This window comes from Ruditapes philippinarum, unplaced genomic scaffold, assembly GCF_026571515.1.
Source record: "Ruditapes philippinarum isolate M1 unplaced genomic scaffold, ASM2657151v2 ctg515_1_1_1_1, whole genome shotgun sequence".
Lineage (NCBI taxonomy): Eukaryota > Metazoa > Mollusca > Bivalvia > Venerida > Veneridae > Ruditapes > Ruditapes philippinarum.
In genome coordinates, this window is record NW_026861754.1 from 17,110 (window position 1) to 42,103 (window position 24,994).

At 31.0% G+C, this 24,994-nt stretch overlaps 1 protein-coding gene across 1 annotated transcript; it reads right to left on the minus strand.

The window, feature by feature from the left end:
* Window positions 1–3,546: 3,546 nt before the first annotated feature.
* LOC132716706 (potassium voltage-gated channel subfamily C member 3-like) lies at window positions 3,547–24,558 on the minus strand. The gene is made up of 4 exons (XM_060700030.1): window positions 24,391–24,558; window positions 19,344–20,343; window positions 13,780–14,045; window positions 3,547–5,552 (listed from the first exon to the last, which is right to left on the minus strand). The coding sequence occupies exons 2-4, from the start codon at window positions 19,672–19,674 to the stop codon at window positions 4,410–4,412; spliced, it is 1,740 nt and encodes a 579-aa protein (XP_060556013.1). The 5' UTR covers window positions 19,675–20,343; window positions 24,391–24,558; the 3' UTR covers window positions 3,547–4,409.
* Window positions 24,559–24,994: the final 436 nt, after the last annotated feature.

Genomic DNA, 24,994 nt, shown 5'->3' on the forward strand with positions numbered 1-24,994 from the left:
AGAAAAACGATCATAAATTCTTTGAAATGTTAATATGCTTTTCTATGTGCTTAAAAATCAACCGATGGGTAATCAGAAAAGATGTTTCGCGTTTACTTCTAATGTTAAAGTTTATATACATACGCTCACATTCATGACGTCGTCAAATAATGACGGCACATTATACTTATTAAAAAAATAATTCAGTAGAAATTTACGAATTTTGAAACATTTCTTTAAGAAAAATGATATGATATTCGTAATGTTTTACAGAATTATTTTTCAACAAGAACAATGTGACGTCATAATTTGAGAGCGCATGTCGTAATGCGGCAAAAATCAGTAAGAATGACTGAAAACCCATAAAAAAGCACAAAATTAATATAAAAAAATATATTTGTTTTGTGTATAAGATCTTTGCGCTCGTGACGTTAAATATTACCTATGGTTTTCACTCTGTGAAATATATTTCGATCTTACATGCTAAACAAACAAATGTCATGTATATACATATACTCACAACAATGTTAATGTTAACCTCTAAACCAATGATTTATATTAATGATATTTTATTTTAAATAACTGAAACGACTTGCACGTTGGTGGTGACATAGGAAATTTCTAATGTCTTTACCCAATACAGCTTGCTTACTTATTATCATTAAAAAATGGACAAGTTGTGAATTGTGAAAGAAAACATAAGTTCATTGCTCTCTTAGACTTCGTGAATGTAAATTATTCAAATGTGCTCTTTTAAATAAAACACCCAAACCCATCAATCTTTCCTAGGACTTTTTTATCATTTACATATTTAATTAAACAATTAAAGCTTGACTTAACGTATCTAGATATATTTGTTACCATTTATTTGGAATGCCAGACGATAAAAACTCTAAAAGTGATAGCGTTCCCGTCTAAAATGTCACAGCATTTCATCAATTTACTTCATTAAGTAACGACACGCTTGCAATTTTGTTTTGTTTGGTTTTACGGCGCTCTAACACAATTTAGGTCACATGACGCCAACACAGAAAAGATGATTATTGCTTACTTCAGGTGTTACAAACTTAAAGCAACACTGGGGGTCAAACCACTCTCTTGCTGGAGCTAACAGATGCATAGACTCCAGTAGTTCAAACAAATTTAGTCGCCTCTTACGATCACGCAGTGATAAATGGTGGTTGCAATTCTGATGCCTCAATCTTCAAAATTCAACCCCTCAGGCACAAGGAGAGGGGATGGCGTTTGTTAATGAAAATATAAAAGAATCGAATAACTTTGACTTTACGGTTGATATATGTTTTTCTTTTGTCGAGAAGGACGAAAGTAAATTTTTTGCAATGCTAATATGGTTTTATATGACTTAAAAAAATCAACCGATGGGTGATCAAACAAAATGTGTCGTGTATTCTTCTAATGTTAGGGATTGTTATTAGAGCAAAACGTTATTTTGTTGATTTCTCGGTTAGACTGTTTAATATTTCACTTCTCGTTTTGTAGCTTTAACTGGAAATTAGCTAAAGATCGTCTCAAAATCTGTTGATTATTGTAACGCATGCATATTACTTTAACATATACGTGGATATAAGAAATTTTAAATCATTGATCAATGTTCACCAAACACTATGAATACAAATTCCCAATCATTAGGAGGTTAAACATTATAAAATTATAATCTTTCATAAGCTAAACAATAAAAAAGAAAATAAACAGCAAAATTGAAAAAAGTATGCTCGGTTTGATTAGGCACAGGCTTTTACACAATATATAATTTGAGTTTTAAACATAAAGAGACATCCGCAGGTGTGTTCATACGGCGGTGGTCATGGAACCTACAATATGATACTTTCGCGCAATTCAGAAAACAACCGCGCATGGCTCTAGAATAAAAGAATGCATGAGCCCCATGAGCCCTAAACGAGAGATGGGTATTATATAGTCGAGGTCATAAAATGACACTTCTTTTACTTTAGATACTTACAGATGTCTATTGCTAATCCCATTGATATGTCGGCCAATAAACAGTTGTTTAAAATATACTTCGATTCAGAAGACAGACAACTTATCTTGATATAAGAGACAAAAATTGGATACCTGATACCTTATCTGTTTTCTTTTTTGTCTGGGCCAAGTTAATCTTCTCTTTCTTCTCATAATATACAATTGCGCCTACTATTCTATAGTCAAACAACTGTCTGTTATTGAGTGTTTTCCGAAAATTTTTCATAATATTCAAATGTGAATAATAAACATCAAAGAAAGATGTTTCGCATAAACTAGTTTGACAGGAGTAGATATTTTTCGGGACACAACTAATACAAAACACAACATGTGCAAGTATTGTGGTCTTGATGGACAAATGGGAAGTGACGGAATGACCGAGTGGTTAAGGTATGACTCACCTCACCCCTTATGGACACCATATAAGGACTTTTAAAATTAAAACAATTAGGTCAGTTTTGTTCCATAAAGGGCACATGTAAGCAAAAACTAAACAAATTTACCGTACTGAACATTAAAGCTCGGATATTATAAGGGCTCTTTTTCAGAAATGAGGAAACGCTAAATAATCTATGATATTCTTCTTATGAAAAATGTTTACCTTACTGTTGATTATTGCTTAGAAACAAATAAAAGCCTTAAGCTTTTGTAGGGAGGTTATGCCTTAACTCGGACTTATAATCTAAGGGCCGTGACTTCCTTGAGCAACAAACTCTCCACTCATTGCTCAGTGCCTGTTTGTTAGGCTATCAGCTTGTTACTTCTTACAGAATCGAACAAAAACAAAACTATAAAATAAACGCATGAACAAATCATATTTGCCAATCAAAATTTGTTATCCTTCGGAATAATAATGATGTCTCCTGCATGACAGGAACTGAATTGCATCATATGTTTTTATTTAACTATTGTTTTGCAAGTATTTATAAGTTTTATTTTGCAATATAAATAGGTAGTTCGTTTGGGTTACATAAGATTTACAACAGTGAATTACCTATAACAAAACAAACAATTCCTAATTATATACCACCGTAATGAAGATACTACACATTTTTGACTAGTATAGCGTTATAAAACGTATTTGCGAAAATGTAACCTTTACCTTCCGTTGATTTCATGTTTATTCCCAAAGTAGATGTGACCCAAAGATTGTAACAAATTTATCGCATAATACAGTATGTCACATGATCTAGGTCAAGAACGACTCTAGGACATCGCTTTTTCCAAAACAGTGCTAAGTAAAGAAAAATTGAAATCTGAATTCTACCGCGAACATGATTATGTTTCTGAGCAAGTGTGTGTCACGTGACGTTTGCTGCCAAAGTGAAATTTAATATTCAGGGTATGGAACATATGCAGGAGGCACATTAACTTCGTTTTAATTGTGTGTGCGTTTTGCATAAATTGCGCATGACGTAACTTTCTGTTATCGCATGCTTTGTAATTATATGTTCTTGAAATACTTATGTTTAGTGCCAATTCGGACTGAGAAATGGGATCTTTTTTGAAAGTACCTGCGCTGCACTCCTAGGGATATATGAATGCACAATAAAAGTCAACAATAAATATGTATAGACATTTTTATTCATTTAAGATTTCTTGAGAGATGACAGTAAAATATACTTTAAGAATGTAATAAATGTACTTTACAGTCATATGATATATTGGCCCTACATATAAAACAGGTGAATATTTAAAAATAGTAATTTAGAAATTTTGAAGCATAAGATATCTTTTTCAATCGTTTTAATACATCGAATGACGTATTAAAGTAAATCATTTCAGGTTGTGATTTCTCAAAGGTTCCCCATGTAAAAACCGGTTTTGCAGCAAAACTCGTTTTATTGCAAAACCGATTGTGACAGCCATCAAGTATGTGTTACTTTTCCCGTTCTGTTTTATTCTGCAAACAATCACTTGAAGTATAACATTTGCAATTTTAGAAATGACAATGTTAAATACAATTGTATACTTATAGTATATATGAGTAGTATTATGCATTTCTATGATGGAGATATACATTTTTCAAAAAAGGACATAGTTCTTTCAATTTACTTTGTCACTCGTATATGTTAATGATATATGTTCCTATCATGGTAACAAGGAACGCTGATTAAAATGACATGAACTCAAAACATCAAAATTACCTTTACACAATGCAATATCTTTTCTTATGAATGAATAACAATTCTAAGATTATAAATTTTTAGATAAATATAAAACATATATATCAAAACAACAACAACTTTAATTATGTTTACTTTCTTAATACTGGTGTACACATAAAAATCCAATATGTTTTTCTTTCAAACATTGTAAAAAGATTGACGTGACTCTATATTCTAAAACAGGTATAATATAATGTGTATATAGGGAAAGATAGAGAAAAATGTATTTTCAAAAATAAAAGTAAAATATAGCAGTATATCTCATAACATATTAGACTCGCCTATATACATAACACCATCGTCAGAATGGGCTTTTATTGAACTTGTCCTTGTAAACAAAGACGAATCGTCACGTTTAACTATCACATCCATCATCGAACTCGCGTCTTTATGTGCCTTGTAACGGAGATTTCCATTCTGACCTACGTTACTGCAAACTTCAGTTATCCCGGACACGTTACGCGATAGCACAAAACTTCGATTGTTTAAGATTATAGATCCGTTTGAAGTACGCCGAGCATTTTGATACAACATTTTGTTGTCATCGTCATCGTCAGATTCATAAATGCCAACGTCACTTGCAGACGTTTGCGGTTTATTTGGATCTATACGTCCACTTCGAGACCGCACATGTGTGTAGAATAGTGTGAAGTTGTTTGATATTACCGGAAATGTAAGAGCAACTAGAAGAACGCCACTCACTGCGCATGACGCACCAACAACATAACCAATTGACGTCGTGGGGTAAATATCACCGTACCCTAACGTTGTCATAGTGATAATAGCCCACCAAAACCCTATCGGAATGGTTGTAAATTGATCACTTGGATTAACGGCATCTTTTCTTTCTGCATAGTATATCATAGTAGCAAACACTAACATTCCGATTAGTAGAAATATTCCTAACATGAGCAACTCCTGTATACTGGCTTTAAGGGCGTACACCAAAATCTGCAAAGCCTGGTAATGCTTAACAAGATGGAATATACGAAACATTCTGATGATACGTAATATAAACATGATCTCTATCATGAGTCTTTCATTGACAAAACAAAATTTAAAACTCTCCATGTTGAGAATAAGCTGCATGTATAGAGGCACTAAAGCAAGAAGGTCAATTATGTTCATTGCTGATCTTACGAACCGCAGTTTGTTCAACGCAAAGGTGAACCGTACAATAAGCTCTATCGTGAAATAAATTGTACAGATCGTGTCTAATGTTTGAAGTGAAGGGTTTGGAGTCAACAAATATTTTACACTCGTATCTCCTTCACACCCACCTTTGCTCGCATTCGCTTCTGTTTTATTTATAGGCTGAACCTTTGGCTTTAGCTTTGGAAGCGTCTCCAAGCAGAAACCTGATATTGACGCCACGACAAACAGCAACGATATTACACCATACACCTAAAAATAGGTAACAGAAATAACAATTAATATAACAATCAAGTAAATGTATTATTACATAAATAAGTCACAGGTGTATGCAGCTAAAAACATTACAGTGAAAAGCTATGAAAAAAAAACAACTACTTTCTGGAATTCATTGCAAAAAGGACAACATTTCGCATTGGTATAGCTTAACGTCGATAGGTCACGTGCGCTCTTCTTTTTACAACCATAACACTTGTACTAATACATGTAAACTGACATCTTGGCAATGTATTTTTTAGTATTTAAGAACACCTGATTTAAAAGGTATAAAACTATATATATATATGCTGTCTGTAGTATACAAAATCATTCCAAAATATATGTATAGAAACATGGAACACATAATTGTTCCTTATCAGTTAAAACGGATTTTATCGTAGTAGCATAATAGTTTGTTCTTGTATTCGTACAATATTTATTTGTGTTAAATAACATAGACATTCTTTGTTATTACTTTTTGAGAATCGACCATAAGGTTATGGCAAAAATATAATTCAACTGTTATAATGTTTGTGAACATGTTTCATTAAATATAGTTATACAGCAATACCATGTAACAGAGTAATTGACACATTTCATCCAGATACATCTAAAGGTGCCCATGCAACATTTCTAAGTAAATAGTAATGCGGATACGCACAGAGTAAAGTGTATTATTGATCACCAAGATATTTCCCTCAACAAAGGATCGAGTACACAAAGCAATTAATAATTTAGACCATGTAAGTTCTTTTTATTTTGCATATTGTCTGAAGAGTTTACAGCTCAATCACAGAAAAACGTATTGTTTGATAGTATTTTAAAAACAGTCACCCACTAATAAAGAACTGACAAAGCCAAAAAGGGGCAAAGAATGAAAAATATTTACTAAAAAAGAGAGTTCTTACACTTTGCTTGATTAAAAAATTCATAATTGAAATATATAAACAGTTTTAGGTCAGAGTGACTTTCTAAGTTTTTTTGTCATTTTAAGGGCAGCGCTAACTCAAATATGTGACAAGTGTGACAAGCAACACAACATTTGATTGTTACTGTAATCACTGTCAGTGCGCAAAGTTTGTTGGCTATTCTTTGAGACAAGTTTTATTCTATAGTTGCTTATGCGAAACGATAGATTATTTTTAGAATAAAATTTCTTTTCTTTCAGTTATCACTCTTATTTTAAGAAAACTTATGGGACAATAGTAAAATGTCAGTTGAAAATAATTGTTTCAAATTTTGCACAATGGCTGAAAATAAAGTAACTATCAATTATTTGAATTTAAATAAGGGTTCAAACTGCTTCAATTTGAGTGACCGGCTTTTATAAAAATACTTAAGAGGGAAAAACCAACTTAAAATGACAGATATCTCAAAAAAAGCAGTAGGGTGACCACATATGTGTTCCAATTTTCATTTATCTTATTATGTAAGTGTAAGAACTTTCTATGTGCTTGTTATGCTTGCTATGTGCTTTTTTAAATTTTGCTTTTAACTATTTAACTGAATTTATAATTGAAAGTCAATAAAAGACGTAAGCTAACATTCCAACAAGTTTCTGTATTGACGTATTATGTTATTCTGATTAAATATTCAGTACCAATAAAATTTATACTGGCAATTAATACATATATCATTTCGCCGTGCTACACGTGATTAGAGCGTGTTTTTCGTCTTTGGCCGCGCATGGTTGATTTTATTTTTTTTAATGATTTCGAGTTTTTGGTATGAGAGAAATTAAACTCAGAACAATGTGTAAGTAAGTATAAGTTATGATCAAAACTTCAAAAAAAAAAGTTATTTGATGCTCAATTAGGAATTTGACTGTATATTTTTAATACACATTTAATGCATTATATCGGATATTAATTAATATTACGTATTTATCATCCTTCAAACAACAATGACTTCTGTCCAAGATTTGAAACAGCTTCATTATTAAAGATTTGAAATAAAAACATAATATGAAATAAATAAAATAAAATAGATTAAATTAAAAGAAGATTTTCCATAAATGAGCCGCGTCATGACAAAACCAACATAATGCGTTTGCGACCAGCATGGATCCAGACCAGGCTGCGCATCCGCGCAGTCTGATCAGGATCCATGCTGTTCGCTATCAGTTTCTCTACTTGTAATAGAGTTGGTAAGCGAACAGCATGGATCCTGACCAGGGTGCGCGGATGCGCAGGCTGGTCTGGATCCATACTGGTCACAAACGCACTATGTTGGTTTTGTGGTTTTGTCGTGACGCGGCTCAAATACATTTTCAGGTTATGGCACTATCATCAGAGCTATATAAAGATACTAGACTAAATGGGGCTGGGTTTTATTTGTTTCTTTGTTTATTGATACTTAAATGACCCTGTTAATCGATATTGGCTATAATGTGTTGTTTTTTTTTCGATTTAATCAGTTAATGATTGGTATTAGTCTAGACATATTGATTAGACGTTTCACGAGGTAATGTCATTTCTTTTGTGTGTAAAAGTAAAATATTTTTTTCTAAATAAAACTTTGTTGTTGATTTTTTTCTAATTATATTGTTATGTTACCTTACCGACAATATAAATGACATTGTGTAACATATCTGGTTCCAGCGAGGACAGATCGACTCATAGATCAACATCGAGAATTGTGAACGAGTGGACAAATAAGTACATGTGAAAAATAGCCAATATGGTTACTCTTTTAAACGTTTGACATATCCAACTAGAAAAAACTCTATTCTTAACTAGTATCTATTCGAATATATGAAAATAAACATCTTAATGTCACCCATTATGGTTATAAAATGTCTACCTATATTGATTCTCAGCTGCATGCCAGATATAAACATTTAATAACCTTTTCCAATCTCCTTGAATTTATAGGTCATTTGTTCGTAATATTTCCATTAATTGACAATATCTCATACAATACAGTTCAGCTTTCTGAGAGAAGTTAGCAAGTGGGCGATAAATTAAAATTTTCTAGGTCGCACTTTTAAGGAAAGGCTCATTATCTCGGTAATATGAGATGTGAAAGTTAATAACAGACCTCAGTAAACACATTTATATTGGTACAAATGACAAAAAGAATAAAGCTGAATTTTATACCAAGAAAGGTGTCATATAGAATTTCATACTGATAGTAATATTTTACACCTTTGTATTATTTGATGGTTGAAAGTAAAATTTAAAAAAAAAACACTATTTTATTTTTAATTATAATAGTAATAAAGGAATATTTAAAGAATTTAACACAATGTGTAGTGAAATGAACTGCTACCTGTGAATATGAATTTAAGAGTATTATCTGTCATCGGTTTTTCATAAAAAAAGTTAAATAAAATAGCACGCATGCAAAAAAATTATCATTTCAATGAATTATTACTAAACTGATGGTTTCATCAAAAATTTATATATTCAGGAAACTTATTACTTGTTGTTTATGAATCTTGTACAATTTTATTGTCCTGATAAAAAAAAGAGTCGGCGCCGTCGGATTCAACATGTGAAAAGCTTTCCAGCTAGATTATGGAACATCGGTGGTTCACTCTGGTGCCCGTTGATGTCTAAGGGCACCGGAAGTCTTCCTCCATAGATAAAACTGGAAAGTCGCCATACGACCCATATTCTGTAGGTGCAATGTACTACCCAACCATGAAAAAAAATTCATTTCAATATATTTGATATAAGATAAATCAACAATATGTCAAACACCGCGAGGCCATAAGATAATGTTTACAATTTATATATCTCTATAAATGATATGTTTATTACGTCTATGTTTTTTATAAGGAAATGAAAATGCTGGCATATCAAGTAAGCATGTTTACTGTCTGAGGAAGACGTATTATCATATTCTGAGACCCTTGATTCAAAGGGTATAACGCCATATTTTATGAAATATCTGTATGAAATTTATCATAAGAAAAATATATTATTTCAATAATCTTATTGTTAACTCTTGAAATAATTGTTAGATACAGCGTTTCTTATATTTCTGTCACATGGATATTGTATTTAAACAAATCTAAAATTGTATGCTGCTATTTTAAGAAGGATTTTTTAAACTGTTTAGCAATTATTTCGTGCATGCCTCGTTCGTTTTTAAGGCAATATTTATATATCTTTAGTTTAATTTGAAATTTCATCATCATTATCATCACCCCCAACAAAACCACCACCAATATTATCATTCACACCACCACCATTATCAGCAACAAAACCACTACCACTATCAACAACACCATCAATATAACCACCAAAACCACCACCACTACCAACATCATCAATAATAGCCCTGTGACCCCTGTCAAAAAATTTTAAGAAGAAAAGGTTATAATTCATGACTGGCTTTGTTGTATATACAAGATTTAAGATTTGACTGATAAAATGAATACTTTTAAGACGTTATATATGTATTTAATAATTAATTAATTAATTAATTAATTAATTAATTAATTAATTTATTTATTTATTTATTTATTTATTTATTTATTTATTTATTTATTCATCATTTGCTGTGAGGTCAAGAAAAAATCAGCTAACATTGTCTAAACAAATTATACTTTGTAACAACTTACATTTATGGCCAGTTATGTGTTGACGTGCCGTAAAAATCCAAACAAACAAACAAACAATTTATCATTAATAACTGTTTAATAAACATCATAATTATATAACAGTTAATCCGAAAAATGTCACATTGACACCCCTTATCTTAATTATTACATTGACATTAGTATAACGCTGGCATTTGGCGCGTCTTAACGCTATGTTTATATAACGCATTTCACGTCACGTCAAAATATATGCACGGTTGTTTGGTGCACATGTACCCAACCGTCCAATATGAAAATAATATATATTTTTTGGATCCAATATGGGAATATATTGGACGGTCACGAGGTACAAATGCAGATTGTGGATTTGTTAGATTTATTAAATATATAATAAACTGCAATATTTATATCATACTATTCTTATTTTAAGTTCAAGCAATACCTTTTGCAGCATATATACAGCTTTATAATACTGCACGTTTGTAACGTCATTATTCATTAGATAATCGTGACGTTTATATAGTTTAATATACACGGCTGCTGTCGATTCATGAAGAAATGTTACTTTTTTCTCTTAAATGATGTTTGCTGTATTATAAATTCGTTATAAAGATTGTTGACAGGTTATATGGCCGTATATAAACGGCTGTTTGCAATATAACCCTCGCCTTACGGCTCGGGTTATATTTACAAATAGCCGTTTATACAGGGTCATATGTTTTGTCCTACATCGTACTGTAATAAGTTTGTGTTTATAAAATTGAATGCTATTACAATATCAATATTTTTGGAAACACATGCGTTATAATATAATTATGACCAAAATTCAATCATTTTGCTAGAGGCTTATATTCAAAATAATAGGTATAGACATGTATAACCTTAAATGTATTGTTTTGTAGTTGTATCATTATAGTGAGTACTCATCTGTAAGTGTTAACGTGCTCGTAATACATTTTATAGATCAACAAAAAAGAAAAAAATATTGCAATGCCATTTCAAGCCTTTTGAGTTCTTAGTTAATTACCAAAGTAATTTCAATTATTCATCTGTAATAAGTTTACGTATAAATAACCTATTGAATAAATTCGTTTCAAATATATTTTCATACATGAAATGAAGTTCATTTTATACTAGTCAGAGTAAACTGATGATTCTTTAGCAGTCTAGTTTTCCAAATTAACTTGTTTTCATCAAGCAAATTTTGTATATAACACTTGTCTAGACATTGTGAATGATCTTGAATAGCACAAACAAACTTCTTTTCAGTACTGGCTTTGTTATACTAGTTGTAGTACAGATATACCTAAATCTAAATAACTTTAATAGTTAAAAGACTAGCATATATGTTGCCATTTGATATTTTCTAAAATAAAAGGAATGTAATTCGAAAGCCAATAAGCTAAAATCATACAGTTATATGAAAGCATGACCAATAACCCCTAGTACCCGCAAAAGGTAGGTTATGTGTATAGTTGATCTACCGGTTTAAAACTATGTTAATCAATATAAAACACTGAAGCTTTAATACATTTGCCTATTATTTCAACACTTTTTCCATCCAGATCAATTCATTAGTTGAAACAACCATGTAATTATGATTTAGAAGTGATGATGTTCCACATATCAATCATCACATGTATAGTCTGATCTAATTGACATGTACTTTACGTGGATTGTAAGTGAGAATGTTCAAGGTATATATTTCCCAATTAATCTGTCAGTATAAATGTGTTTCAGTACTGATAACAATTCTATCAAACAAACTGAACTACAAATGGTCAATCGATCGTGTTCACGCTATTTTTAAGTTGCAGCTAAGCATAAAGAATGTATGTAAATAATTCATTTTCCTATCCTTTGATCTCATTGTTTGCTACTTATGTATCATCAACATATGTATTTGGTCAGTCATAAACAATTAAATTTATCTATATGTTGATTTTTAATTCGGATTCAATGACGTTTCCAGGATTTGGTAAATATTTTACAACGGCAAAGTAAGCTTTTGCTTTAATTTGTAAGTCACCTTAAAAAAAGTGGTGAGACAACCCACTAACATTCAGGAGCATAGAACTCAAAAAGTTGGATGCTGATCCTTTTTTTTTCTTCATTTCTTAGTTTCAACTATTCTCTTTAATCATGTTACGTTTAAGAAAGTTTTTGGCCTTATTTCAATTTTTTTTCTTTGCCTTAGAAGAAAACACTTCTCCCGGAAATGTCTTTTGGTAAAAAAAAACAAGTAAGGAGTCATAAATTTTAAATTCGGTGGGTTTTGTATTTATGTTCTATCAGAGCATACTCCAGCTGTTTGAAGTAAATTTAACTGCATTAATCAAAGCAGCATGTTTGACCAAACGTTAAAGAATGTCATAAATCCAATCAAGGTAAAGGGTGCCAAAAATTTTATTGCAAAAAGCACCATTTAATTACCTTTTGTATAATTGTGAAACTAGTAGTTCTTAAAACTATATACAGCTGATGATGAAGGTCAAGTGTTGACAAAAACTAGAATACATATTTTTAAAGACCTGTCCTGTGGTTGACGTATATTATCGTCTAACATCATTCTTAAACTGTTAACGTATGGTATTGTTTCAAACTGTTTTCAAAGTGTTTTTCTATATATATATATATATGTTTGCACTGAATTTCACAAAGATTCATATGTAATTTAATTGAGATAAAAAAAACTTGTGTGACAAATTGAGAGTATATATTGTGTCTTAAATACATTGTCTATAAAACTATCCAAGCAAAGTTACATTATATGATTATTTTCATAATGATCTTCGATCTCGAGGTAACATTATAGCTCATATACAATATTGATGAAATGCTTGCTGAACACAATATTCCTCCCACTCACAACGTCTAATATTTCAGGTTGAAAATATAGTGCATACAAGGTGTATGCTTACAGTAAAAGCAACAAAACATAAAATAAAGTCTGAATTGTGACGTAATTCAGTGTAATGTTATTTATTATATACTTATAAATGAAATATTGAGAAATATTGATGAAATAAAATGTGTATTTTCATTTTCCGTATTTTCACTGTAAAAATTTATTTTTCACTGCAGTGAAACATATTTTCCGTATTTTCACTGGTGTCTTGCCGGACTACTTTCTTTTAAATTCTGCCAGTACACAAAATTTAAGGGAAAGTCTTTCAAATTTTAATGTCAAAAAAGATAAAAATGTATAAATTAAACAGAAAATTCAAGTTTTTTCTATAAATACATGATTTATTTTCATCTTGTGGCATGAAAATTACCATATTTCACTCGTGGCTACCGCCACTCATGAAATATTTATTTTCATACCACTCGATGAAAATAAATCATGTATTTATAGAAAAAACTTGAATATCCTCTATATATTAGTGAAAGTGCAAAGGGCAAAATTAAAAATGCTACAGACTCGTTTTTATTTCTATTATAAAAAATGTGTTCAATTAAGGAAAAAACAAATGTAATTTGTCACTTTGACAGATTATTTCCCCATTAAAATTGCAAAAATACATATTCAGACAAATGAATTTTATTTGTGTTAGATTTTTTAAATTAAAGATGACCAGATAATTCCACTGTTTGAAGAGCAAGTGAAAATATTGCATACATTTGCTTTTGAAGGCATTAAAAGAAGACGAAAATGTTTTAAATACTTACCATAGCTGTTCTTGATGTACGTGGGTGCTCTAGTATAAGCCATACTTTCGTCTGAAACCTTTTCCAGCCTTTTAAACTGTCAAGATCCACTTTTACATGCTCTCTCAGAATGCTACGATTGAATGAGTCAAGAATTCTTTTGTTTTCAATGTAGGATCTGTATGTTCTCCAACAACAAGACTTTATATGATTCTCGTTAATCTGCCAGTAATCCAACTCACGTTTAACTACCGCTCCACAAACTTCAAGAGGTACGTGTAACTCACCTGTCCGTAAAGGAAGTAAAGGAAAAAGGACTATTACTTACTTTTTAAATGCTGGTACATGTATGTTTGTAACTTAGGCCTTAAACAAGGAAATATGTTTGTTAAGTGTACATGCTTGTACTTAGTATAGTATACGTAGTCTTCGTAACAATTCTTGAAAACATGTATTTGCCGCTGCATTTTACAAGAATAATATCTGTTTCAGAAAAGCTGAGTTATCATATAAATGATTATCTGTAACACCTTCCTGTTTTGAAACAAGTGTTTGAAATATTTTGCTATGGTTTGATCACATAATCATATCTGCGAGAGTTTGACGGGTCACAAATGAACAGAGGCTTTCAATAGTATTACACACAATCCCAAGCTGGCCGTACTGATAGATAACAGTATTATGACTTTTTGTTGATGCCTGTTATTATTGTTTAACAATTCTTTGTATAATATTATGCCAAGTCCGCTGTTTTCGCATGAAAATACAGAGATTTTATTTCAAATTCCCATGTCTCTATAATGTATTAACGTGAACTCTCAATGTGTGACATTCTTTATGATAAGTATCGCAAGGTTTGAATGGAATCTCACATTCCATCCTTCAATGCAAGGCAATCTTTTATATAACCATAATGCTATACTTTAACTTACTACTATTTACACTTACTACCAAACATTTTCAATAACGAACTTGAAGAATAGGACACAGGGTGGAGAACGAATTTAAAGTTGTATAAAAGTGACATAAAGGTATGAAACTAAGTTATGGATCACAATTTTAATAGAAATCAAAACATAAAACTCAATAAGTATCTTAACAATTAACATAATCTCAGATATTATTATGTAAAGACGCTAAATCTGACAGACATTTTCTATAAATACATGTGTTTTGGTTTTCAGACACAAACGAACAAAAGAAGTAGTCAGATCCATAGGTTGCCCTACCATGAGGAAATTATAAACATAATCTTCTTGACCTGTTCCCTTATAATTTCAGTTTTCAATGAAATCGTTATGCTGTTATTGGACATATCAACATTGAATCGGTTAAAATTAATCGTATATAAGAATCATAAAAGGTTCTCGACGTTTAAGTTGACCATGCGTCGCTTGAAAAACGTTTTGTTGTAAGTGCCAGTTTGTCGTTTTTGAGAAAAAAGCATGTTAAGATTTAGTATTGCATAACTGTTTTATTTATTGTCGGATTTTGAAACTTTAAAAACTACTAAACGTGATGTCGGGAGAACCACTCGATATCGTTAAAGATATATGGATTTTAATATTTCCTTGCTTAAAAACCTAAGAAAACATTTGGAGATAGAACTGTCCTTGTAATTTTTTTTCAAAAACTGTTAAAATCAAAGTGTTCAATGTGACTTAGAACATTATGTCTTTTAAGTTGAATTGATTTATGTCACATAAAACATTAAAATCCGTTGATCCAGTCCATTATTAAATGACATTTAAACAATAATATAGATAAATAAAGATAAAATACCCACATAAATTTTGTAGACATATTTATCTAATTTTATAACTTTAGCCATTACAATTTTATTTAATACTTTCAAATTGATTCAGTGTCTAGAAAAAGAAATAAAGTTGTAGCCGCAAACGGGAATAGAAAACTTTCAAATCCTCTTGAATGATGGAAAATTCTTCTTTTTTCATGAAAATTCAAAAGATAGTCAAATTCAAATTCCTTCCAAAAAGTTATTCATTATAAGTTATTAGTTTTTAACTTTTTAGTATGTTGTAATGCGCTTTACACGTTATGTTTGTGTTCGTAAGAAGTTCTTCTAATTGTAGGTATGAAAAAAAATGTGGCTATAACTTAAGTAGGCAATGAAAACATATCTGCTAGAAAAGACCTAAAAGGTAGTAGAAGGCATGACTTATATGTCATATTTAAAAATTGTCCATGTACAAAACATTACAAACCTAATGTCACATAAATATACATTCAGAAATTCAAAGACAAATAACAAGACAAACTAAATATAGTATAAGAATATTTATTTATATCACATGCAGTTAATTTATAGGACTTAAGAATAAAATGTCAATGATTGGAGTTTATCGATGAACAAGTAATATCATTGAGTATTAATATATGAAATTATCAGCAAACGTTGTATAACTAGCTAACTCAAAATGTTTCGTAGAACATGGCGGGTGTCCTGCCATCACGTGATTTAATGCAATGTTTTGATACGGTACTTTGGATTTAGAACAGTTTGTTGCATATGCCCCACAAGTCACGTGACATTTATCGATGATATGATTGGTCCAATAAGTTAGAACAGTCTATTTATCAAAACATACTGAATTTGTGGAGTTAGAACAGGATTGTTTTGTTGTAATTCATTTATGAAGCTCTGAAGCACTAAAATAATATAACAAAATTTTGTATTCAACTTGTTTTTAGGAAAATTTGGAGATAGAACATTAATTACAGTTTTCAAGCGACGCATGATGGTTTGTTTGACAGATTAGGAGATACATTAAGTAGTCACAATATACATTCAAGTAATATAACTCAAAATACGCCATCTGGCCTAATTACCGTTAAATAGCTGATTTCGAGAAACCCCAGACGTGAAATTAAACTGAACAATCAGCCTAAATCGAGCGGTCCTAATTTGATAAGCGGCAAAAATGGCCTGGAATAATCCCAGGAGCCACTTAAGCGATAATGTACCAATTTACCAGTTATTTGAGTAGGTTTCACCTGCTACAGTGGATTTTTCAGGCAATCATTTCGTAAATGAAACAGTTAGTAGATGAAAAAAATAGTAACAAAAGATCAGAAGCAAAATTAATACATGTACATAATTATAGTCTCTAGTTTGTTTCATTGCCATAAATGGGTCAATATGCGTATATGCATTTGTCTATATAGTAGCCAAGAATATCAAGAGGTGATCAGTATTTTGATGTCATTATAGTAATAGGCCTCCTCAACATCCCTTAATACCTACTCCATCCCACCCATCTCCGTACGCGTTTGGTACCCTTGTGACCTGATATGGTTTCCTACTGTAGGTGTAAACAATAGAAAATTCCTATCTGATATGCAATAAAACTACATTCTTTTCTTTTGTCGACGTTTTCTTTTATTCGGTCATCAATTGCTAGAATATGATTCAGATATATCGTACAAATGTTATGAGCTATTCAATTTCTTTCCCGGCTCATTAGAATTTATAGTTTGAATATATAAGTAATATAATATTAATATTTAATTAAAACTGTTCATAGCTGTAATCAGATGGAAGTCTACAGTTGTGGTGTCTAGAAAAAACAACATGATCAATTCATATTTGAAAACGAAATTGATAAAAATATAGTTTTGAATAAGAATTTAATCTTTGTAAGTTCTAGGTATGATTTATTTCCCCAAGTTTCATGAAATATCGACCAGCACTTTGTTACAGAGTCTCATATTGATTAGCTTGTATTTTGCGTCTCTTGAGCTCAATTTATTTTAACTGTGTGAGATTTATTCTTCTCATTCGCCATTGTCAAAGGATTTGTAATAGTTTCATAATAAAAGCAGGCCTCTTTCTTCCCAGGAAAATTGAATTTGCCCACAATTTGCAATACAAATAATACGATGTTATCTAACAGTAAATAACATATGAAATGGTGTTTTGAATTTTCTACTTCATCATTTCTATATAGAGACATAAACAGAAAATCTCTTACATACAAATATTTACTATCTTGCCATTTTGATTAAAATTAGGCAGTCAGAAAACAAACATGCAACAGAATGTTAGAGGAGGATTTTTAAAGAATGTTAATTGAAACTACCTCAAACAATTTCATATTTTTCAAACTGAACTTATGTCTGTAATTTCTGGGAATAAATAAACACATATAGTAATATAATTTACAGTCATTCTAATGCTTACTAAAATATAAATTGAAAAGAAAGTGTAGCTGAATGTAAAATACTGGTCGGTATTGTTACTATGTTTAATGGTTTGTTCTGATGTTAATCTTTTATCAATTACAACTGTTTAATATGTTTTGAGATGTGCTAGCTTCAGTGATTGAATGCCCTTAAGTCACTTGTTACAGTGACTCGATTTTACCAGTGTTATAGATCATCGTATTCTACACATGTATCTGTCACATGAAGGTGTACATTTTACGCATATATTTGTATTTCCTATCAATATTAATATTGGTGATCAAAGTGTAAAATGAAACAGGCAATTAACAAAAGTGCGTTGTGCATGGTTGCCACTTAGCTTTAGAATCAATATGTTGTGCGCTCTTATGACACTTTATATCTGATTAATTAATTACAACATATATATGGTAAAGAGTTCCGAAAGGTGTCAGTGCTACGCAATATTTATCCCAGTCAGCTGTATGGATTACTAGTATTTTACTGATAATCAAAATTCTTGTTTATACTAAAATGAAACTGAAATACAAAAATAGCACTAAGTTTGTATGTTGATAAATTTGTAATAAATATAAATATATCTTTTAACAATTTTACGCGAGCATTTGCGCCGTTCAGGACCTTGAATTTAAACTTAAAGCATTTTATCTGCGTTTTGTCTGATTTTCGCTAAATTATTTACTTCAATTTTGAACAACAGGTTTATCCTTACCTCGAATTAAATAATCTGATTTACAACCCGAATCTGCTCATGAAGTGCTAAAATTTAGATATATTTGTATTTTATCAATATTATTTGTATCAACTGTAAAATGTGCGGCTTAGAGTAACGCGCGTTGTGTGGTTGCAAGTTCTTAGAGTTCAAATTTGTGCGTCTATGACACTTTTTTATTAAAATTCTTTTTTAAAGTATTCTCTGTTATGGGAAATAATCCCAGGTCAGCTGTATGATAAAATGAGATCATAATATCATTTTTATATAAAATGAAACATCAAATTAAAATTCTAAAGTTTGTATGTTATAAATTATTTGGTTCCTAACGAAGAATTTAGTCAGCTTAAAATAAAACTTTAATGAAATCCAAGAGTTATAAGTCCGTTTTAGATTTTGACCAATCTAGAAAATTCCAACAGAAAGTGTATTTGAATTTATATTGAGAAAGTTTATAAGTGCCTTGACTTCATCTTAATTTGTTGTATATATATGTTTAAGAGTTCTAAAATTATAATCATCGACTATTGTTTTTCTTTCAAATGCTGTTTTGTCCATATGACTTATTACTGTTTCAATGCAAAAGTTGATATATGACTTACAGAAGTAATTGACTACAGGGTTGTTTACTTAGCACAATGCTTCTATGTTTGGAATTTAATAATCTTACCAGTTCTGTAAAAGTCAATAACGGAGTTGAAAACAGCTGGGTGTCTATCAAAGAAATACACATCTTTTTGTCGTTCGGCAAACACGTGTTGTTCGGCTAAATTGGCAAGGCGGGTGTCTGGTATATTTTGCAACGTGCTTACATGTGTCTCGTGTCTTACCCCGCCTACATTTAAAACTATCCTTTCTTCTTCTTCAGATAATTGCGTTTCAAAAATCTTCTGACTCACCTCTTCTAGGGTTATATATTCCGGCTCACATTTATTTGTATTTAACGGAACTTTCTCACTTTCAATAGAGATTTCAGGTTTTAATCTCCCATTCTGCAACATTTTACCTTGTTTCAGCCTCCAGTCACATCACAAGAATCACATTTTTTGAGGTTTACTCCGACATCTGTTCTGTAAATATTGAGTACCGTTTAGCTATGTCCAATAAACGGATCAACAATGAAATGGTCATGTATGGTGAGCATCGGGAAATATTTGTTTAGTGAATCAATGCTGATATATAAATATTGATAACTGAAGTGTACATTTAGATATTGTTCTACCGGATCCTTTTAATCAGTCCAAAGAATATATTTGATTCATTTTGAATTTCTATAAATCTCCCATATATTTTTTTTTCAATCATATATTTTTCTCTGTATGTCGACGCTACAATTAGTAGAAGAAAATTAAACACAGATGTATTGATCGGAAAGCGCAATAGCGGAACATGATCTTAAATCCAATGCTGGCAGAATCGGTTACTCTCGTGCCGTATTGTTGACTGTCGATGCTGTTGTCAATACACCCAGATCCCACTTGACAACTTTACACAGCTTTTGTTAAAGCTTACACTTAAATAAATTCTGAATGTATTGTCTCATGAGGGCCACACTAACACATCTATCTACAGTAAATAGCAGCATTTATTTAGCTTCTCTGTCAATGATGAACGCGATTTCCACTCCCTTTACTGATATGACATGTTTTCCTGCTACATTTCCGCGCCACCTGTCAATAAAAGAAACAAGCTATCACTTGGTATAAGATTAAAGTGATTTTAATAGTCTTATATGTATGCTACAGACTAGGATTTTTAAAACAACATTTTTACGGCGACAAGTATCCCCGTATCTTTTGTAAGAGCATTTTATAGGTCAAATGTTTGTTAAATATTGCAAAAAAATCAATGTTAAAAAATTATGTGAAGTACAAACAAATATTTCTTTTTTTTCTTGCACAGCAATAAACGATTAAATCGTCCGTAACCCTTTTGAAATAAAAAGATAATAACTTTAAAACTTTCCATATTCGACCTTTTATAAAACTGGTAGCTATTGACTTTTAATTTAAAGACCATCGCAAAAATAACAATATCCTTGAGAAAAAAAAATGAAATTTAGAAATTTTTAATAATCCAACGAAGTGTTCTTCGATATATTCGTAACTGAAACGAAACATGCAATAAATCGGTAACTATCGGAGGAACATGTCTAAACGCAGTGTGCACCTACTTCCGCTTTCAGAAATATATGTAAACCACGCGATTTTCGTGCTTGTATCACTATATATATACAAGATAGAAACAAATATTGTGGTATACTGGCGGTTTGTCGACCCTCGTTAGGTATCACATTCTATTATATATTGATCGATATTATTATATCAGACCAAACATGCATAAACTTATCGAATTGTTAAATTGCAGGGAAAAAGATACTCTTGTTAAACTTTGTAAATTTAGTAAGATTGCTTTTAATCGTAGAAATAAACAAATGAGTCAAAATATATAATCATAATCATCCTCTTAATAACTCATTGGTTGATATAACATTTGTATTGTTTTATATAGATTGTGTGACTATACTTGTGTTGTGTAAATATGTTATTTATGTGCACGATGTACATGATGTACAAGTGAAATAAATGTTCTGTTCTGTTCTGTTCTATTACATTTGTATGTATGATCACGGGTTATACATCCCACGAGGGATATCAGCAGACGACATTTATCTGTCTATCCATGCCGGCCATTTATTGCAGAGATGCTTATCATTCGGAAGATTGATCCGATCGTGATTTTGTTTACGAAGCTATCACACAAATTGCAAAGTTTCTTAAAATAACTCACGACACATTTACAGTTTAGATGCATATCGATTTGTGATTGATATAACGCATGAATAACGTATAAAAAAAAGCACGGTGTGAAACTCGACTAAAATGTTTAATTTTTAATGGTTTTAGTTCAATGAATTTATTATTTCACAGTGTATTGTTTTTTTGTCTTCGTCAAGATTAATGTTTTGTTGCCACTGTTCAAAATTGGTTTGATGCTTTAAACATAGGTGATTGATGATAATGTGTGAGCTTAAATATAAACAAAGGTCCCTTTATAAATATTATTCCCTATATAAATAATAATTAAACTGACTTTATATGAATAAATAAACCTGTAAGTGAATAAAGGTCTGTTTAAAGTAAATACAGGTCATACAAGAGATGAAAGCGCGTTTGTAATAATATTCTTGTATTTGTTCCAGTTCTACTCAATTTAAAGAACGCTAAGGTTGGAACAATGTACTAAAATCTTAGTTTAAGACTTTCTTTAACAAAAGTATTATTATCAATTCCAGTGTCATTTTGACCATTACATATAGAAATATTTCAAGCTATGTAAAATACATAAGACGAGGGAAAATACATATATCACTGCAATGTTATTGATCAAATGTATTGAATGATAAAATGTCAGTGGATAAGAATTGATTTTCCTGTAATTTGAATAGTGTCAGTAGTACTAGTGTCAACGATGACATGAATGGTAGGGTGTAACATAAAATTTGACAATGGAGTCAGTTGGCAGTAAATCCACAGAATCATTTGTCATCTATGGCAACGCATGTTTTTAACAATGGGTAGAAACGTTAACTCTGTAATCTGTGACATGAAAAGATTTTGATGACAAGGAGCAGACGGGTGGTATGATTTAAGGGGCCATTGACCGTGACGTAACTGATTTGTGTGGGAAGCATTTAGGTATGACATTTTCTATAGAATAAGAATAGTGTCTAGACAATGATGGAAAATCACAATACCCTATGGTCAATGTCTTAAAGTAGAAAGTTTTTTAGCAGATAGTATTCTTAACTTTGTGAAGAATATCTTAATGTAAAATCCCGTTTGTAAATAAATAAAGGTCCGTACGTAAATAAAGTAACGTAACAGTTTTCTATGTAAATAAATGATAGTCCGTTTGTAAAAAAAGGTCTGTGAGTAAATAACGGCCCGTTTGTAAATAAAGGCCCGTTTGTAAAAAAAGGCCCGTGTATAAATATAAGGCTGCATGTAAAAAAATGTATGTACATGTATACAAATAATGGTTTGTATACAAATAAGGGTCCATATGTAAATAAAGGCCCGTTTGTAAACAAAGGCTCGTTTGTAAACAAAGGCCCGTTTGTAAATCAAGATTCGAATGTAAATAAAGGTCCAGTTATTATTCCATGCCAGAATGTACATGAAAGTTTCTATATACATAAAGGACCGTATGCTAATAAAGGTCTGTATGTGAATAAGGTATGTATGTAAATAAAGCACGGTATGTAAATAAGGCCCGTGTGTAAATAAAGTACGGTATGTAAATAAGGCCGTGTGTAAATAAAGCACGGTATGTAAGTAAGGCCCGTCTGTAAACAAAGGTCCCTATATAAATAAATTTCACTTCATACATGTATATCAATAAGGACCCGTATGTTAATAAAGACCCGTATGTAATTAAATGTCCCTTTATAAATTATAGCCCTGTGTAAGTAAAGTTCCGTAAAGTACCGTAAGTAAATAAAGGTCAGTCGGGTCAAACGCGTCCGTATTAATATATTCCAAATGTTTCCTGTATTGCCTTTTCAGTTGACATGAATGTCAGAATTTATTACATCAAGATACAGATTGGGAAAAGGATTGCTTCCATTATATTGTCAGTTTTAACACATACCAGAAATCCCCTCCAAAGATCAAGGCATCTATGCTATGTTCTGGGACATAGAAAATACCAAATAATAAATATTCTGTGTACATTTTACATTTGTTCAGGGAATAGTATTTTTTTCTTATTCTAGTTTTCTATTTAAATAACCTTAATACATATATTGATAAGAGTAGTATTTCTATAAGACAATAACTTTGAGTCGAATAGTTTTTCTGTATTTTGACATAGCAATATCTGTAAAAATACGATGATTGCATTTCGGAATGCATTGAAAATTGTGAAAGTTAATTAATGCAGTAATGTTGCTGAAAGTTTTGTCTATATAACCACATGAACTAACTATAATTAAAGTATCAGCATAAAACCTAAATATTTCACATACACTATGTTTCTTAACCTGTTTAAGTAAATGATCGGAATAGTAAACATCGTTTTTTTTAATTTATAAATCTATTTATCTTTGAAATGAATTTAACATCACAAAATACCAAGAAAGGAAAAAACTTAATGTTTTCTTATTATATATTTTTGTGAAATTTCTGCAAGGTTTTTAAAAGCATTTGAATTGCAGAGGAGATCAATTTGATCCGAGTGGGAAACAGACATAATATTACTCAAAATTTTATTCACATATATAATGCATTCAGTAGTGGACACTCTAGGATTTCAACATATTAACCTAATCTGATGACCTATATAATTTTTGTACCATTAGAGGAACAAAGTGTTTCCAATTATATCATGTTATTCTACCCTTAATAATCATAGAAGTGTACCCTCACATTGTACACAGTACAGAAACATTTCAATATGAAGTTAATTATAAAGCTATTTTATAAACGCTTGGAACTGCATATTCTAAGATACCAGTCTGGTTTAAAAATGTGATGTTTATTTTTTCTCAATGTTATGTTATTTTCCCGGAAAAAAACAGCAATAAGATAACGTCTGTTATAGAATGCATATGTCAGATGACCGATGTGCTTGTCTTTTCTGTAGACTGCCTTTGTCATAAGGAATTTCTGAAACTGTCAAATACATAATACGAATCAATACAACGCAATGCTTACCTTCACATCACTTCACACCATGTCGTATCCAGAATCAACACCCAAATATATCACAGTCACAGTCACACAATATGAACAAATAGTGCTGATATTCCAACAATGTAAGGTGCTTCGCTGTTACAAGACATGTTGTTAAAACTGTTTCAGTCGAACTTATTCTGTTTCATCATAACAGATCGATACACTAATATAGAGCAAACTAGGAACGCAGATGCCCGTTTATCAGATAAATGGATGAAATGCATTCGCGTGCAAGGATTTGTTAGTATCACAGAAATGACCCCAGGGAATATTTTTCAATACTCAGATACTAATTAATAAATGTTTAATGAGACACACGAAGATGTATTACTATAACTGTAGTGATTCCGGTTGTTTGATTTTGCTAGTCCCGGCCATTAAATTCTTGAACTGAGATATCGGATACAGATTTCAAAGAGAATATATAATGTATATCATTAATTGATGTAATATATTGACTGAAATGAAAGCAGTGTTGTAAAGAAGAGAACCCATTGTGTATCTTTGCATGTAGCCGACAAGGAATGGTGCAGAAATACCCTAAATGTTTATGTCTGATGAAAATCATGATGTCATCCTTAAA